At 39.2% G+C, this 13,200-nt stretch overlaps 1 protein-coding gene across 1 annotated transcript in view; it reads right to left on the bottom strand.

Annotated features, from left to right (window-relative positions):
• Nucleotides 1-811: 811 nt before the first annotated feature.
• Nucleotides 812-13,200, bottom strand: part of LOC108798605 (neuromedin-K receptor-like) — a 168,449-nt gene continuing 156,060 nt past the window's right edge. The window contains exons 11-12 of the mRNA XM_018570363.1: nt 8,971-9,167; nt 812-1,202 (exon numbers count right to left, since the gene is read on the bottom strand). Of these exons, the coding sequence (XP_018425865.1) occupies nt 881-1,202; nt 8,971-9,167 (519 nt within the window). The 3' untranslated portion in view covers nt 812-880. The remainder of the gene's footprint in view (nt 1,203-8,970; nt 9,168-13,200) is intronic.

Genomic DNA, 13,200 nt, shown 5'->3' on the forward strand with positions numbered 1-13,200 from the left:
ATTCTAAGAAATGCTTGAAGGATGCCTAAAAACATTGACACCTAGGTGTAAATCCAGGCTAAAGGTATATCCACTCAACAGGTTTAAAGAAGGTATGGCTCAATTGTTGTTATTATTATACCATTATGCTGCTGCATTGTCCTGCATTGTGAATCTTCTAATTGTATCTTCCTCCATAGATTCCTTTAGCTAATCAGGGAAGGAGAGTTAGAGGTCCATAGAAACTGGAAGTGAATGGGCTAGGATAAATTGATTGACATAAAGGTGGCATAGATGTGTGTCCTACTTACTGACAATAACAATTTTACTGCCTTCATTATAAACAAGCTATAAATGTTACATTTTAAAAGGTACATTAATAATAAAGTGCTTCAAATTAAGATGATGATAAATAATGATATTAAACATTAACCATGAGGATGATGATTTTAGTTTTCATGAAGTTATTACAACAGAAGTCCAGTGTATACATTTTATTTTTTTAGTATTTTGAATAAAACTGCATTTTAAACCTTTTTTTGTCATTGTATAAGGACATTTCTTTTTTTTATAATTTCTGCCAAAAAAGCTTAACGTTAATAAGGCAGGTCATACATTGTACTGTAGCACACAATAACTACTAAATAGCAAACACACAGACATTACGACTCTACTCTTCATTTGTTTTAGTTAGTATGAAATATTGGACTCTCTAAGTCCCTTAGCACATTTTGATGTTACGTTGAAATGTATGAAGTTGCTAAAGAATACCAACATTTAAAACCAATTATTCAAGCATTAAAAAAGAACAGATTTATCTCTCATGCCTGTTTTATAATATGCTGAAACAATTACGTTTTACAATGTTTTATGATGTAGTTAATAGAATTTGATGTATAATTCATGAATAACAATCTATGGATGTACAATGTGAGCTGATGAAAACTGAATTTGTAGAGGCATCTGTGGAGTTTTTACGGGAGCATCCATTTAACGTTGATTCGCTGGATGGAACTCTTTTTTTGTGACTATGAACAGACTTGGAGGTTTCACCATCATTTGGGTCAAACACCACTGTCATGCTTGATTCCATTCTGGAAACTGTGTACAGACTGCTCTGCCTTGTTGGGTGGAATCTGGTAGACTTAAGCTCTAGTTCATCATAGCTGGATACTTCGATAAATGGACACCATCTGAATGCTCTTTTAAAGCCAGCACGGAACCTAGATAAAAATAGGGTAGTTTTAGAAATGTGGAAGCTACATTTAATATTTACTGGTTTATTTAACAATTCGCCACAAGCCACTGCAGGCATAAAGAATCAGATCATTCTACTAATTGAATGTTATGCAATACTGATGACCTTATTCCATAAAGGATTTAAATTCCCCTACAGGCAATCAGATTTCAATGCTTTCAGAGGTCAGGCAAGCACAACATGGGTTTTCTCTTTCATTTATTGGAGAACACAGCTATGCTTTAAATAATTGACTGGGTATATTATCACTTGCAAGAGTAGGATGCTAGGTGCACTACCCCCTTCACTGCTATAGACAGCTCAGGTACATGGCATAGCAGGGAAAATAACAAGAAAAAAGTAGTAACACAATAGGACAACAGCAAATCAGAGGGGTGGGTACTGTGTTCTTCAATAAATGCAGAGAAAATATTTTATGGTGAGTACCAAAAAATCCTACTCTCTTTTTTTCATTGGAGCATAAGGCTTTGCTTTAGTTATTTGCCAATTGGAATGTCCCAAAGCAATGCCACTACAGGGCAGGCAAATAACAGAACAAAAAACCCTAAATCGTAAAAAAGGAATAGGCCAATCAAACTGCTGCTTCCAAAACTGGCATCTGTTGATGCTGCCACAATCATCTTGTAAAATTTGGTGCATGTATGAACTGATGACCAAGTAGCCACCTTGCAAACCTGCAAAATGAGGCCTTATGGCAGAAAGGACAGGATGCATTAACCGTCCAGTAGGATGTGCTCTAAACAGAAACGGTAGTTTTCTGTGCTTCATGGCATATGATTGAGCAATAGTTTGCTGTTTTCAGTGTGAGGTTGTAGTGGCTGACACTGCAAGGCCCTTATGTTGGTCTTCCAGAAACAGGAACAGTGAATCTGCATGCCAAATTGATGGCCACTGGGACAGCCTCTTTTTTGCTAATGTCAGCAGCGGCATCTCTGTACTGTTCTTGAAAGGTGATTTTTGCAATACCAACAATACTAGATTAGGGTCCCACAGCAACAACAGTGACCCAACAGGAGGGATAATGTGTGTGTAACTCCCTGCAGACGTTGAGACAAAATGACACCTGAACCTTAATTTTCCTCTGTGTGGCGATTATAAAAAGTTATTTATTTGTAATCACCATAAAATCTTTAACTCTGCATTCATTGGAGTGCCTGCCACTTGTTTCTGCATGTATGTGTAAATACTTTTGCTCTTGTTTTTTGCACTGCTTTGCCATGTAATTGAGTAGGGGGTTTTGGCCACCAGCAGGGGCTGCCTCCTGGGCTGTCTTTTGACTTTTACCTCAAAGTTCCTGCTGATATAACAAATTATTCATTTATTAAAGAGGCACTGTCAATTTGCCCGTGCATGGCAAGGTGACAGTGCTTCTGGAAAAGGGCCTCTCTGGACCCCATACACTTATGTGCACTCTTTTGCAGCTCCTTGCTCGTTTGCAGCTGGCCTTGAGATCAGTTTAATCGGCACCCAGGGTCTAAGAGTGACATCTCTCTTACAGTCATGTGGCAGTGCTCTGGCCTAGTGATTGTCTGCTTCGCCCAGGCACCATCACAGGGGAGCAGGTCACATGCTCCTCTATACTCAGAAGTTCCATGTATTCTCACAGGGTAAGGGTTAGAAGCAGATCCCACTGAAGTCTATGGGGAAAATCTTGTTCAATTCTTTTTTAGGACTTATAGGCAAATTACTGTTAAAAATGCATGGGAAACTAGACATAACCATGTGGCACATGTACCAATGCAAAAAAATAAAAATTACCATAAGGTGGCAAGTGGGTCTTCTTATGCGGTTTGAAGGCCACATTAAAAATACATAAATCCTTTAACATGCTTGGGAATACGTTAAGCTGTTCATTGTGTTACAGAACAGTATGAATTTTACAGACAGTCTCAGCAAAAGCATACACTGGAAGCGTATAGTTGGCTGTGAAATAGATTAATTTTTTTATTTAGCTTGCCTTACATACAGAAGCAGCACCACAATATGATTTATCTCAGTTTGAAAAAAAGGCCTTTTTTAAGGTAGGTTTAGCATGCCTTTTCAAAAAAACGGCTTTGTTGGGCAGTTAGGAATTGACCAATAGTTCACTGTGGCTGTCCCTGTTCTAGATGATGTAAAATTGTCCTGCCACTGGCCAATCCAAACCTAGCTCTCATTAAAAATGGAACTTTAAAGTGTGTTTTTACTTTTGCAGTCACATTTGAGACAACCAATATGTTTGTGTTCCCATTCACACAGCATAACAAAATCAATTATTTAAAAAATATTTACCTTACCTTTAAGATGTTTTGTTTCAGCAGGTAAAATGGCTGAATCAAAGTTTTTTCTGAGAAACTTCACAGTGATCTGTCCTTATGGAAAGACTTAGGACTGAAATTTGTGGATTGTGTTTCTCTTATTAACTTCATTAACATACAATGCAAACACCAGGCTTTTAACTTTGTTAACCCTTTGTTAGGACAGATAGTGTTGAAATCTACTTTACAAATTATAATGAAATGAGCCAGCACAGTACAGAGAGGGTTAACAAACCCCTAACCCCTCACAACCTTTCCATGCATTAAAAAAAGAGAAGCAAGTAGAAGCCTCAAAGTAGAAGCAAGTAGAAGAAAGAGAACCCGTAAGAAGCCAAGAAACCCTAAACCAAGTAAAAGCTATAAACTGCAAGAAGTGTTCTTAGAGATGTTTTTAGCGTATGCTATGTGAATGGGAACATGTAACACATATAACATAGGTGTTATGCCAATTTGGCTGTGAAAGGGGAATTATACTTTACGTAAAAATTAAAAAACATGATCATGCAGGCTTTTTATTGCAGCACAGACATACTATATCTTTTCTGCAATAAAGGACTCTTACTTGCCTGTTTGCCTTCTTATTGACAATGTACATGCTGTTCAAGGGCAAATGTTTAATTGAATTAAACATTCAGTTAGATTGCAATCTTTTCAATAAACTCTTAACTTTATTGTGTTTTAGCTTTTCAGACTTACCACTTAACTAAGATGTTCCTTGTATACTCAACATTAGAAAGCAACAACTGTTTATACCAACATTACCACACAGATACAGTAGGATTTCACAAATACCAAGCACTTTTAGGGGCCATAATATAAATTCCATGTCAGTGTACTAGTTCAGTCAAGTGAAAACAGTTCTAAAGCCAAAGTAAGCCTCAAAAAGCTTTGATAAGAGCCAGCTGGAGAGTTATCCCTCCACTACAAGATTTGTTTTTGAGTAAGAAATGCTTTTCCTGGTTTCTTTAAAAGTTATTTCATAGAAGGCATTTTCACCTGGAAAATAATGGACTCAAATATTGTTGCCTTGCAATCCTATGTTGAAGTAATACAATGTGTGGGTGGGCACTTTCTGTATGATGTATGCATCCCTTTTTCTTCCACTGGATTTTCATTTTTTTTGTTTAATAAAAAACAAAAACCTTTAAAATAACACTTTTGTGACCAGAGGTTATTGATGCCTAGATATTCATGTCAAATTTACCAACATCAGCATGTGTTGGTTAACTTTATGAATAATTTGCATACCTAAATAATTTATATATACTGTATATTGTAAAGGACATAACAGGCTTTTATATTGTACACTGCTTTATTTAAAGCCCAGTGGGTGTTTTTTTATTTTTTATTATAGGCTATAGGTTATTTTTTTTTGTTATATAGTTAATATTTCCTGACAATGTACCTGACAATTACAAGTGTTAATAGATACTGTCATTCTGGATGAGAATTGGGTTCACCGAATGGTGGATTGGCAGTGAATCCTGTGGTTTCATAGTTAGCAGTATTGGCAAATTTACAGGATCCATAATGTCCTGTGTGACCTTTTAACTGTGTTCAGTAGAGTCACACAGCTGTCAGGAGACATCAGGCAGGAAAAATCAAGAGCCAGTGATTAGGGATGGTTTCGATGTTCGAGTCAAGCAACAGTTCGACTCGAACATCGGCAGTTCGTGAACACACGAACTATGAGGGTGTTCGGCGAGGTGTTCGCCAGCCGAGCACCCCACAAGGTTCACAGTGCCTTGTGAAGCCCTGATTGGGTAAAGCAATGCACCTGACTACAGGTCAAGTGCAAGACTTTACCCTATCACAGCACAGTACACTGTGAGAGCAATGATTGGGCAAAGTAATGATGACTTTGCCCAAACATGGCTCACACAACTGATTCTTGTCAGGTGCCAGACAAATGTAAACAGTTGGGCGGAGCTAGCTCCGCCAAATTGTTTATATTTTGCCGGCATCTGTCGGAATGCCATTCTGCAGCGGGAGATCGTCGCGGACAGGTCAACAGGCATCAGATTTTTTAAAAATTATTTCTATTTATTTTGTATTTCATCGAGTTCTCGTCATTGTAGACAACGCTGGATGTCGTGATTGACCGTTGGATTTTGTCGGTGGATCAATTTTTTCGGGTTTATTTTTTTAAATAATAAAGGACTTGTCAAAAGCCTTTGTTGTGTTTTTATTTCAATTAAAGGATTTTTTTCTAAAAGTCTGGACTTTCTATTTAAATTCATTTTAACCCTTTAGTGAATAGGTCGGGGAATTGGAACGAGACAAGGTGCTTTTCCCGGGGCGACCCTGGAAAAGCATGCTCCCAGTGCCGAGGGCATGTGGCCTGATATGGCAGGGAGGGGGGGGGGCGCTCGCTCGTCCCCCCCCTTTCCTGCCCTGCTAGGCCTGTGCTCGGATCACGGGTCTGATTGGGAATAATTTTTTTGTTTTTTTTAATGGGGTCCCTCCTAAAATTCCTACCAGACCTTAAGGGTTTCTCGATGGAGACGTACAGTGTATGTCTCCAGTCGTGAAGGGGTAAAATACTGTCCAGCTACACCTTAATATTCTTGGCTATTGTTGCTCAGACAATACGCTCTAATGTTTATTTCAAGATAAAACCTGCCTAGTCTCCAGTATAGGACAATATTTAAAAAAAATTATGTCATCATCTGTTGTTCAATTGTGACACACAGAGGTAAAAGAGATAGGGACAAAGAATGTCATGAAAATCACCACTTATACCACAGAGATTAGGCCTGCCACAAATTGCTGCCCTTTTTACATGATAAGCTTTTTTAGCCAGTGCTCTTATTCCCAGTGTTTTATGTATGTGTAAATGTTATATTATTCTTTCGAATCTATTTTTTATTTGTAATTAAAGTAATAAGTATCACAAAGTGGTTATGTATTGTCATTGCTACACTGATTTTATTTGAACTTGCAAACACCCAGGGAGAATTTATTAAAGGCTTTGCATGACTTTTTTGGTGGTATGGACCTTTTAAAAGGACCTGTGCCAAAATCAAAAAAGCCCTGTCTCTAGGTATTTTTGTCAAATATGGTAGTATGGTTACAGAATCTGCCCACTGTCCAGTATCCCCAACGGAATTCTTCAAACAGTAAACATTGTTTCTGAATTTTCCTTGTAGTATCTTAACCACTTGCTGACCGGGGTGTTAAACCCCCTTCTCATCCAGGCCATTTTTCAGTATGCAGCGCTGCGGTACTGTTACTGACATTTATTCCATCAAGCAATGCTATACTGAAATTAATTTTATACCATTTATTAGGGACACATAGAGCTTTCTTTTGGTGGCATTTAATCACCACTGGGGTTTTTATTTTTTACTATATAATTGAAAAAAAAAAACTGTTTTCTCTACGTTGCTATAAAACATTTATCAGCACCCAATTTTTTGGCGAAATATTAAAGACAGGGTCACGTCGGGTAAATAGACACCATCAAGTCAAGCTTCAAAATTGTGTGCGTCCACGAAATCGCAAAAAAACAACCATGCCTAAAATTGGCCATGGACGACGCTTTAAAAGCTTTTACCGCTCATCAGTTTAGTGTTATCAGTGAATAATGGCCCTAAAATTATTGCTCTCCCTGAGATGTTTGCGGCGATATGTAACGTGTGTGACGTAATCATTGTTTTCACGCGTAGGTGCACTCAACGCGTATTTACGTCTATAAGTGCATGCACATGGGGGACTTAAAACTTTTTTGTGTGTTTTTTTATTTTTTTGAATATGGGACTTTCATTTTTTTTTAACCTTTAAAAAAAATGTTTTTTTCACTTAACTTGATTGCTTTATCATAGGGGGCTTAAAATCCCCCTATGTAATAGCCAAAAAACAATGACATATCCTCTTTATGGAGACATCAGGGGTCCACAAGACCCCTAATGTCACCTTGGAACCCTCAAAGAAGCTGATGAAGACATCGCTTCTGCCTTTAGAGAGAGAAGGAGGAGAGATCAGCAGTGGGGGAATGCTGATCTCTCCTCCTTCTCAGTACAGAGAGCTGCTGTGCCAGTGTGCGCGATCCCGGGCCAGCAGCGGCAGCAGAGTGGGGGGTGCGCAGCAGAGGGGGGACCTGGCACTGTGTATCATGCATATAGATGCTATAGAGCCAGCCGAATGCTTGTATGTAACAGCCGGTAACGGCTGTTCACATTCCCGGTGGGATCCTGCTTGCGCGCGCCTGCTAGGGGGCGCACACAGGTAGAAAAAAATCACGTAAATGTTCATTCACCCACCGGGAAGCATCTGCCATCCGCCCGTGTTTTTACGATGGGACGGCAAGGGGTTAATTGTTTGGAGAAAAGATTAATGTCTTTATAAAATATTGCCTGTTATTCTTGCACAACCCATAAAACACCTCAGCATTTCTGTGACTTTAAGGATGTGAGTTTGCTGGTAAGAGACCAGCAGAATAGTACTGACACAGACGACTTCATCACTAAGCTTCTAAAATTCTTGCAGGGGCAGCCGCTGGGAGGTCAGTTCCTACTGACACGGGAACAGCCTCAGGGCTATATCACCCAAGAGCCCTTTCCCCACACCCAGTGCATTGGCAGGTCCTTGGGAGTCAAAGAAGCAGCATTGTTTTGTTGGGAAATCAATTTATGCGTGCTGAGTAGTGATGGGCTCGGGCGTGTTCGCAAGCACCTCGTGCCGAGCCGGCCGGGAAGCTGTCAGCGCCAATCACAGGCACTGAGACATTTCCCGATCTCTGCAGCTGCGGTCAGGGAACACGTCTCAGTGCCTGTGATTGGCCCTGCGCGCTGACGGCTTCCTGGCGGGCTCGGCATGAGGTGCTTGACAACACGCCCAAGCCCATCACTAGTGCTGAGTGGGAAAGAGAGGGGTGGGGGATAGGTGGAGCTCTGTAGTCCAGCAGGAAGGGCTGACAACACTGCTTGGGAATTGGGTTGTCGGCTCAAACAGGAAGTTAAGAGCACACTTGATTTTTTTTTAGACATTAGTAGGGATTTTTCTGTAATTGCAGTGTTTTTAAAGGGAAAAACATGGTGAAATGTGCATATATTGCAGAGATGTACTGAATATTTTTTATATTCGGCTCTCAAATTCACTTTAGGAAAAGTAGATCTAAAATAAGCAATTGACTCAAGCAAACAAACAAATTGGTTAAAATATTAAAAACTTTGGCATGTCACAGCTTATGACAAAGATATATCATGTGAGCCATGTTATTTCAGATCATTGACTCCAAATGCTTCAAACACTAATTATAAGACAGAAATCACAATCTGGAACTTCGCCAAATATTTTTTCACTCCCTGCGGAGAGCCATTTTGCCGCCTTGTTAAGCATTTACAACAGTTGATTGAATTCCTGAAGGATAATTGTCATATCAAGCTCTTTAATTGATAGATCTAAAACCAAGGTCTTCCTGACTTTTTTCCTTACCTTTTATTTAGACAGCAATAAATTATAGGGTTGTACATAGTGGAGCTCATTGCCAGCCAAAAAATTGCCAAGTATATTTGTTGGATGTATTTCCATCTTTCCACTTTTATGTCAAGGGCAGTAACAATAAAAAATATATGGTAGGGAAGCCAACAAAATGCAAATGTTACGACAACCACAATCATCATTTTCACCACCTGAAAAAGAAAATAACAGAAGCCAAAATTACAATGTTATCAACTGGTTTAATGCCAACATAAATGCCTAATGAGACCAGTTTAAGAGAACTATATATATATATACTGTATATGCAACCAAATCTGTGTCAGTAAAGTATGAATTCACAGTGCCCTATATGAGTATGACTTAAATGCTCACAAGTTGATGGTGGAATTATTTTTAAATCTCTCAAAAAGCAAAAATGTGTCTTTGCAGACACCAATTACATTCACATTGAAAACAACAATAAAATATATAAATATACACTGTGTGCGTGTGTGTATATATATATATATATATATATACACACACAGTATATATACATACATACATACATACAGTATATAATCTTCTCAAAACAATTAAAGGAACACTTTGAAAACACATCAGATCTCAATCGGGAAAAATATCATGCTGGACATCTACTGTATACTGGAGTGGGTAATGTGTTAGGAACGAAAGGATGCCAAAAATGGAAATTAAAAATGATCAACCTACAGAGGGTTGAATTCAAAGATACCCTAAAAATCAAAGTGAACAAATGATGCAGCAGGCTAGTCCATTGTGCTGAAATTTCATTGCAGCAACTCAAAATGGTACTCATTAGTTTGTATGGCCCCCACGTGCTTGTATGGATGCCTGACAACATCGGGGCATGCTCCTAATGAGACGACGGATAGTGTCCTGGGGTATCTCCTCCCATATCTGGACCAGGGCATCACTGAGCTCCTGAACAGACTGAGGTACAACCTGGCAGCATCGGATGGACTGAGACATAGGGGTTGATTTACTAACCTAAACACACACACACACACCAGGTGTGTGTGATTTTCACACAGCAAAACGTATTTATCAACCAAAAAGTCTCTAAAAGCATATTTCCACTAATGCCATATATGGAAAAATCATGCACATGATGCATATATAATGTTGCTTCACAGTTTAGACAAAAATGGTTAGCTCATGCATTTACATTCCTGCATTCATCAACGCAAGTAACATAACATAGAGCTAATTTACACCACATTACCTTGCAATTCATTGCAGGGCTTTGAACAACACACCTGCTGGGTGTGTACACACTACAAAGGTGTTTCGATTCCTCCCATAGATCATGCTGGGAGGGAACACACTACACAGGTGTATACACGTTCGTGGTGTGTTTAAAAGGTTAGTAAATCAACCCCATAATGTTCCAGAGGTGTTCTGTTGGATTCCTGTCAGGCGAGCGTGGGGGCCATTCAATGGCATTAAACCATTTAATCACATGCAACATCTTCATTTGGAAGCCTGTATGATTGTAATTAGAGATGAGCTACGGGTTCAGAAAGACCACAAGTTTGACCAAAACTCAAGTCATTCATAGTTAGGGAAAATGGCAAACTAAGCAAATTGTCTGGCACCATAGTGCCCAACTACCAATCATGCACTTCCTGGCTTTTCAACTGTGGTCATGTGGCTTAAAAATGCCAATAAAGGGTTTTCTATGTGCCAGCCTACTCCCTATAACAGGAAGGGTTTCCAGCAGCAGCTGCTAATTTGTGCTATATACAATACTATAAAGTGCTGTATTGTGCTAAGTTATTACAGTGAATTGCAGTGTGGTGGGAGGCCTAAGGGCCTAATGTGTCAGCCTCTGGAATTCACTGTATCACATTCTGGCCGGCTTCGTGCGTTCAGAGGAGGGAGGGTGCATGGTGGTGCATTGAAGTCAATGGCACAACAGCCACACCCCCCAGTGCGATCTCCCACACCAAAACGCGTGGCACATCAGTGCCTGCGCTCCGGTCCAGTGCAATCTACAAAAGTGCACTTCAATGCACCTCCACACCCCCTTCCGCCCCTGGACGCAAAGTGCAAAGTAAAGTGAGCAGCCTATTTTCCTGAAGTAAGTCAACCCCTTTATATCCAAAAGTAATTGTACACCTCACCAAATTAGTGAGTTCAGATGTTTCCAGTAAAGGGCACCGTTTATGCAGCTTTAGGCCATTGTTCAATCCTAAACAAATAGCTTAGTTTTCCAGCATGATTGTGCCACTGTTGCACATAGGCAAGTCCATAAAGATAGGGTTTGACAAGTTTGGTATGGAGAAACTTGAGTGGCTTGCACAGACCCTTGACCCCAATCCTAATGATCACTTTTGGGGTACCTTGGGACACCAATTGTAAGTTAGGTCTGCTCAACCAACATGAGTGTCTGACCTTACACATGCTCTTTTGTCTGACTAGGCATTTGGGCATTTGACAACTTAAAAGCTCTGGAGACACTACCAGCTGAAAAATTAGAAGTTCTGGTGTTTTGATCTGTTCTCACAAATTAAGGTTGGTAATTTGGATGTCTTCAGAGCACAACAACATGCATATTCATGCAATGTCTTGCAGAAATCATTCAGTTGTTGGATAATCATCCATCATTCATCATTCAGTTGTTGGATAATTTCCTAATATCTGAAACCACTTTTGGCGTTAAGCTTTGATCAGCCGGTAGATCAATAGGATCAATAGCTAAATAAGCTATGACCAGTCTGAGGTTACTGAAACATTTTGAATCACAAAAATAATGGATAACCAGTAGGTTGTTCTACGTACAGGAAACTTGTGTATTTTTATGCCATCATATGGGCACAGAGGAAAATGCACATATTTACTGCTATGATAAACCCAAATGCTATACAAGAGAAAGTATAAATTACAAGACACAATAGGGAAATAGACTAGATACATGAGGTATGAGAAATAAGTTAATATCAGGATAGGAATGGAGATTAAATGAGGATACATTTGCCAAGTGGTTGAAAGAAACAGTGTTGTGCTGTTGCATTCAATCAGCAAAAAATTTAAATGACAGCTGGAGAATAAAAGTTTCAGATTTATGCCCCAAAGGGCAATACCAGCATTTTTTTATTTTGGTTATTTTGGTAACTGAAGCCTATGGAAACAAGCACAAATGACAGGAAGCAGCACATCTACCAGTCAAAATAAGCAAAATTCAGGACATAAGCCAAAGAAATCAACAGAACAATATTCTAGCAACAAACAGAAAAGGTAAGAGCATGCGATCAATATGTACATGAGAACCACCAAGTAAACAAAAAACAAGATTACCACCAAGACTTAATGCATGCCTGTTTACTACTGGGAGAGATATTCTGACACAATATTTGTGTCAGAATCTGACCCACAGACTTAGAATATTAATAGTTTATATTTACTAGATCTAGGCCTAGCAAGTTGAGGCCAGCTTGTTAAAAGCTCTACCAGGGCCCCAGGGCAAAGTGAGGGCCTGGACCTTAAAGTGCAATTGTGCCCACAAAAAGTGCAATTGTGCTTAAAAAAAACAGCATGACAAAAGGTCTACTGGTATAATGAGTGTAAAATAACAAATATTTGTGGATCAGATTTACTGATCCAGGACTCCAGTACCTGGTAGATATTTCTATCTATGCTACCCTTTGAAGTTATGTATCAATTACAGGTTTAGAATCCCTTTAATTAAACATATATATATATAATACAAGTATATGATTTTTTTAAAATGATATATGTTAGGATGTCTTTTTTATATGAGCAGATTGACTATAAAACATTCACTTTCATTTTTAAATCAACACACCAGTCTGGGTCAGGAAAGTTTAACGTTAATTGATATCAATAAATTATAGAGTATATTAATTATAAGTCAACTAGAAAAGCATTAATGCAAAGGCATTTTCTACTTTATTGCTGGTGACATCATTTGCTCTTGAAAGTAAATGAACATTGGACACCTGCAACCCTACAGTAGTTGTTCCAAAAATATTACCGTATATACTCGAGTATAAGCCGAGATGTTCAGCCCATTTTTTTGGGTGAAAAGTGCCCCCCTCGGCTTATACTCGAGTCAGCGCCAGGTGTCATCTTACTTACCTCGCCGAGCGTCGCGTCACTGCTGCTCCGGTGTGCGGCGCTCCGAGCGGGGTCATCTGGCAGTCTCCGGGTCCTAATTTAGGTGGCCGGAGACTGCCAGATGAC

This window comes from Nanorana parkeri, unplaced genomic scaffold (genome assembly GCF_000935625.1).
Source record: "Nanorana parkeri isolate BGI_ZX_2015 unplaced genomic scaffold, ASM93562v1 scaffold1519, whole genome shotgun sequence".
NCBI classification, from domain to species: Eukaryota; Metazoa; Chordata; class Amphibia; order Anura; family Dicroglossidae; genus Nanorana; species Nanorana parkeri.